The 6,440-nt window shown below is 42.8% G+C and overlaps 1 protein-coding gene across 1 annotated transcript in view; it reads right to left on the bottom strand.

The window, feature by feature from the left end:
- Positions 1-270: 270 nt before the first annotated feature.
- Positions 271-6,440, bottom strand: part of zfpm1 (zinc finger protein, FOG family member 1) — a 90,860-nt gene continuing 84,690 nt past the window's right edge. The window contains exon 9 of the mRNA XM_056261140.1: positions 271-4,755. Coding sequence (XP_056117115.1) covers positions 2,393-4,755 — 2,363 coding nt within the window. The 3' untranslated portion in view covers positions 271-2,392. The remainder of the gene's footprint in view (positions 4,756-6,440) is intronic.

Raw genomic sequence — 6,440 nt, 5'->3', positions numbered from 1 at the left:
AACAAAGAAAAACATACAGTGCTTGAATGACATGAGGAATGGAATAATTAAAATTTTCAAAAAGAACTATCCCTTTGATTATTGTTCTCACACACATAAAAGTAAAATGTGCCTCCAATATAAACATTGTGTGTCAAACGGTTAAGCCAAAGGGAAAAATAAACAAGTCTCGTCATAAAAAATTGCTATGCAAAGTTCCCAAAATGCAGAATGTGTGTTGCATCACAGTCTACAAACCACTTGGAGAGAGAAGAGTACGACAAGTTCTCCTGCACTTTGAATGTCCTTCTGGACTCTTTATTTCCCATGCATAGTTTGGACAAGTGTGTAGTGGAACTTTTTGTAGTTGAAATGAAAAAAGAAAAAAAAGAAGAAAAAAAAAGAAAAAAGAAAAAAAGAAAGAAAAAGGTTGACATTCATTATTTTTCCATCAACATTTTTAATTATTCACAAAGTATTTTAATTACCTTTCACTTGTGTTAAAATGTTCTAAATTCACGAGTAAGTCCTTCGGGGATAGGTTTGGACAAGAAAAAGTGCTGTAAAAACATAAATACATACAAAAAAGCTTCTATAACTAAAACATTCAGCATTTTTGTACAACACAGTGCAATAGAAAAGGGATCTGGAAAGGTCAACGGTTTTCAGCACTGGTCTTTTGGACTTGTGACCATCGCTAAATGATAAAACAATGGAATTGTAAACGCCCCTGTATGTGTTGATGACGGTTGCAGCACCGTTTCAAACCACAACAGCAGAGAGAAATTGAAACTTTTCTCATTTGCACACAGTTTTGCGTGTTCCTGTTCTTACCGCAGAGATGACTGAGGTTGTTTTTTTTGTAACACAGGAAATGGGAAAACACCACTTGTAACATACACAAAGTCCACTTAGTGGGGGAGAGTGACGAGCATTGTGGACATAAGTGACCCGTTGTTTCAGACATAGTGACAAGAGTCTTTGTTAAGGCTTTGCCAAGGTAGCCTGCACAGGAGAATAGATTGCATGACGCTGTTCTTTTCAACATACACGCACATGTAGTCAGAGGAGCATAAAACGTCACTGAGTCATCATTGAGAATGAGAGAAACAGAGCAAACGAGAGAAGGACAAGAGTGACGCAGCATTGCCAGTTTAAGAAAGAAGCAACACGAGCAATGAGTCAGTTTCCAATTCTCTTGCTTTCAGTGGCCTTCAACATTATTCAACAGTGTGCAAGACATTGATATGAATCTTCTATGCTATACTTCATTTCAAGGTAAAAAAAAAGAAAAAGAAAAAAAGACCAAACAAACATGTCTTTCTTTGCATGTCTATGACAGTTTGTCAGATTACAGATGGCACTTTTCAGCAGGTCAAAAGGGTTTTGGATTTGAAGCAGTGAAGGTTTTTTGTTAGGGACAAAGACAAGGTGAGCTGGTGACTAGAGACAGAACAAACATCTTACACTGTTTGAAATCCAAACCCTAAAACCCTACGGCAGTCCTTAGATCCGAAATGCACATCCATCTGATGGAAAACGTCTGTCTGGGAGCCAAGACCAAATACTGAGACGGAATAGTTTGTGCTGTCTTCTCCCGTGCTAGACCAACACTTACAGAATTACTTCTCAAGTCCCATTGATCAATGCAAAAAAAAGTCAAATATGACATATTCAAGAACCAAGAAAATACACCACACTGAAGATTGAAATGGTTCCTTTTGACAGTATGAAAACAAAAAAGTATTTCTTTAAAAAGAAACTAGGTAGTATTTAACTCACATGAAATGCATTAGGAATCAAATGATAAATAGTTTCTTCACATTTTTTCTTTCATCTGAACTGGTAACCAGGTGACATTTCAACTGGGTTACTCAGTTTTTTACAAAAAAATTTTTGAGTCAGTGTATTGACAAAAATCTGCCGACTGGTTTCTATAGAGACCTCCACTAGGGGTCAGAATTTACCTCAAATCAGCAATTTAGAACAAAAAAACAAAAATGGCTCAGACAAACAATCTTTTACAAATATACAATGCCATCATTGATTAGAAGGAACATAAAAACATAGGAGTGATTAAAACACCATTTTCAAAAGCTAATTAAAGGGTTACTTTCCATCAGCAGATTTCTAAACTTAGAAGTGAAATGAGAAATCTGCAGGAATGTGGGAATAGGTCAGTGGGGCACATTCTGTGTGCAGGTAGTCTCATCTCTTAGTGTGATAAAAACTTGACCCATAACATGTAATAAGTTACCATAGTAACAACTCCAGATAGCATGGTCGGCATGAAGACCTCTGTATCTGGCTAGTAACAGTCCCGCTATCATGCTCTGTCCAGATCAGGTCGGGCAGTGCCGTGATTGGCACTTCTATGCATTAGAGGAATGGCAGAATTGACTAGGTAGAGGGCTCACTTGACATGTTCGGCACTGTGAGAGGAACAGTAGTATTTTTTGTGTGCAATGAAAGTGGAGAGGCTGCTGAATTTGATGTTACACAGCCGGCAGTAGCGTGTGTTCCCATTCTGCATGGGTGAGAGGAGGGGTGTTTTAGGCATGGCCGGAGTTGTGTGGGCGTGGTTTATAGCAAGGACCGCCTTTTCAGGGAGGAGTGTGGGCAATGGGGTGTGGCCTAGCTGCCCAACCTCTCTTAGCGCTTCAGGCACAGGTGATACAGTTACTCCTGTAGGGGAGAGGGCAGGGGGTACGCCTTTTGGAGAACCAGACCCCACAGACTGGGGTTCTACTGGACTTCCATTAAGTACAGGTAAGGAAGGAGAGGTTGCTTCCAACTTGATGCTCCGGCCATTCACACTGTCCTTATGGGGCCGAGGGCTTGGTTTAGGAGGGGTGAGAGGAGCTCCTTCCCTAGGGCTTAGGCTAGAACTGGGACTGACTCCCGCGGACTGCGCCTCGAGATGTTGCTGTAGTGTGAGCACCAGACCATGAGTTGTTTTAAAATGCTCCATCAGATCACAGGTCAGCAGTTTGTTGGGAGGGCAGTAGGGACACATCACTGGGGAGGTGCTTGGGGTCTTTGCTCCCTGCACATGTTGAGGGGTGGATTCAGAGCCAAGCAAGGTGGATGGATGCGGAACCACTGCAGTTTTACCTGTCTGAAGCCCTTTGGCATCAGAGTGCAGGTCCACTGCTCGGTTCTTCGGTGAGGTGGAAGCGGGTCTCTTTAGCCGGTTAAGCTGCTCCATAGTTTGCGGTTGCAGGGTAGTTGCCCGGCAGTAGTAGGTCTTGTGGGCCAGGTAGTTCTCAATGCTGTTGAAGCTAATGCTGCAGGCGGTGCACTTGTGGTAGTCAGTAAGGGGGAGAGCGGGAATGCTGCCCCCACTTTGGCTTTCTCTTAGTCTGGGTCTTTTGCTTAAGTCGATGGGTCCATCGCCCTCAGGACTTGAGCTTTGTGTTGGTGTGGACATTTGGGGCAACGGAGGAATGGAAGGGCCCTCTTGTTTCACCCCCAGACTTGTTGCTGCCGGCAAAGCAGTGGCATTAGCCAAAGCCTCGGTTTGAGCCATGTGGATCTCGTACATCTTCTTGCGCTTGCGTGTGCGGATAGGTTGGGGAAGGAAGGCGGTCTTGCCAGAATGGGGCCGCTGGTTGGAGGGATCATGTCTTGAGGCGCAGTAGAATCGCTTGTGGACAATGTAGTTATCATGACGACTGAAGCGAATGTTGCAGGCCTGGCAGAAGGTGCGAGTGGGATCGTCGTCTGCGTCTTCAGCGGAGCCACTAGGACTTTGGCTACCCTCGCTGGCCTGCCCACCCCCAGGTCCCTCTCCCTCCGAGGACGACGAGCAGGTGAGATCTTTCATCCCTGAATCCTCACTTTTCACCTCCACTAACTTGGGCTCAGAGGCTGTGCCTCCTGTTGCAGGGTCGGGGTAGCTAGGAGAGGCCGAAGCCGCACGACTGACCGGTCTGGCCTGGGGTGAAGCAGCGTGGGCAGCAGGAGGAGCAGCTGCAGTGACCGCCCCTTCCTTCGTCAAACCTGCTGCCTCTCCTTGCTGATGCCTGCTGGAGCAGTAAAGCCTCTTGTGGACGTAAAAGTTGTTGATGTTGTTGAAGGTGATGTCACATTCAAAGCAAGTGGCTCCCTTTTGAACGCTGGCAGGAGAGCCTGGTGGATAGAAGGTCTGCTGTCCGGCTGCAGGTCCTTGTCCCTGTTTAAGCCTACTGTGAACCATTTCAGACATCTTTGCCAATATCTCAGACGCTTGTGGCATTATGGCAGCCTCAGAATTAAACATGTACTGTGGTAAGAACAACGCCCCTCCAGATAGAACTGAACCCCCTGTTCCAGAGTGCGCGGGACTGGAACCTGGGGTGGGACTGGCCGGCTCTGTCTTAACCGCCACCACGGTGGGGCTCTTAGGGGAATTAGACTGAGATGAGCTTGCCTCCACAGCATTTACTTGAGGACTGCCCACCTGTTCTTCTTCCTTTGCATCGGTTTCATAGTCTGAACATGGCTCCTCTTTGATGATGAGTTGGTTGAGGGGACTGCAGCCTTGAGAGGCCGAGCTACCATTGGCTCCTGGACTCGAAGAGTCGGGTCGGGGCACGCAGGCAACAAGCTCTCTGTCTTGCAGGTCTGGGAGCTCAGAGGAAGGAGGACTGCTCTGGCGAGGAGTGGGGCTCCTCTCAGCTGGAACCCTCACTTCCAGGTGTGTGTGGACATGCTGCTGAAGTAGGGCAGGTGTGTCAGCAGAGTAGCCACACACTTGACATTTCAGAACAATGCCAGAGTCTCCTGGACTCAAGCCTGTCACAAAGAAAAAAATGACAGACATTCAGATACAGGAAGACTCCTTTAAGTCTTATGATTAAGAATACTTATGTAAAAAATATTTTTAAAGGTCACAAGAGATCTGATGAATAGTTCTGGAAAAGTTTTAGAGACAGTATATTTCAACATATTATAAATATGACATTAAACTGCGGGAAAGATATAATTAAAACAGCATGAGAATAATATCTCACGTAGCATTACATTTACCTCAGGCATTTAGTGATGACAGCAGGTTAGTTCACTAGAGAAATGAACTCTAAAGCATTTAGTATTTGCACTATATTAGCCTATTCATTATATTTACTTAGCCTGTTAGTAATGTCTTGATTATTTAATGTATGTTTAAATGAATTTGTCATGAAAACAAGTTATGACAGCCAATGTGTAAATAGTTATATTTAAAAAATGAATTGGGAGTAGAAAATTAACTTTAAAATTAGATTTAGAAGTTAGTGCAAAACCTGCCTTATGTGCAATTTACAGTACATGTTTTTTTATTTGAGTGTTAATTCTAAATAGCAACTCAATTTAAGAATTTGGGCTCTGTTGTTAATTGTAACCTTTAATATTATAGTGTGTAATTAATGTGTAATTAAGGGCTCCCCTATATAGTTTACAGCATTAGCTAAGATAGATTTTTTTATCCTTAAGAAAATTTGAATTATAATAGAATTTATTTAAACATACACACTCGTTAAATACTTTAATAAAAAAAGAAGCAATTTTATGTTTAGTTTTCTCCCTCCTTCTGTACCGAACTGTTAATACCGAGGTACGTACCGAACCGTCGTGTTTGTGTACCGTTACACCCCTAATATAGTACAGCATATATTGTACATAATTACAATATGTTATATTAGTAATTTAACAGTTTATTAAAATTACATGTATATACAGGTCCTTCTCAAAAAATTAGCATATTGTGATAAAGTTCATTATTTTCCATAATGTAATGATAAAAATTAAACTTTCATATATTTTAGATTCATTGCACACCAACTGAAATATTTCAGGTCTTTTATTGTTTTAATACTGATGATTTTGGCATACAGCTCATGAAAACCCAAAATTCCTGTCTAAAAAAATTAGCATATTTCATCCGACCAATAAAAGAAGTGTTTTTAATAAATAAATAAAAGTCAACCTTCAAATAATTATGTTCAGTTATGCACTCAATAATCAATACTTGGTCGGGAATACTTTTGCAGAAATGACTGCTTCAATGCGGCGTGGCATGGAGGCAATCAGCCTGTGGCACTGCTGAGGTGTTATGGAGGCCCAGGATGCTTCGATAGCGGCCTTAAGCTCATCCAGAGTGTTGGGTCTTGCGTCTCTCAACTTTCTCTTCACAATATCCCACAGATTCTCTATGGGGTTCAGGTCAGGAGAGTTGGCAGGCCAATTGAGGACAGTAATACCATGGTCAGTAAACCATTTACCAGTGGTTTTGGCACTGTGAGCAGGTGCCAGGTCGTGTTGAAAAATGAAATCTTCATCTCCATAAAGCTTTTCAGCAGATGGAAGCATGAAGTGCTCCTAAATCTCCTGATAGCTAGCTGCATTGACCCTGCCCTTGATAAAACACAGTGCACCAACACCAGCAGCTGACATGGCACCCCAGACCATCACTGACTGTGGGTACTTGACACTGGACTTCA

The sequence above is a fragment of the Rhinichthys klamathensis genome, unplaced genomic scaffold, assembly GCF_029890125.1.
Source record: "Rhinichthys klamathensis goyatoka isolate OS25496 unplaced genomic scaffold, OSU_Roscu_1.1 h1tg000181l_1, whole genome shotgun sequence".
Taxonomy (NCBI): domain Eukaryota; kingdom Metazoa; phylum Chordata; class Actinopteri; order Cypriniformes; family Leuciscidae; genus Rhinichthys; species Rhinichthys klamathensis.
The sequence above is the reverse complement of the archived record's forward strand: the minus strand, read 5'-3'. Positions and strand labels throughout refer to the sequence as shown.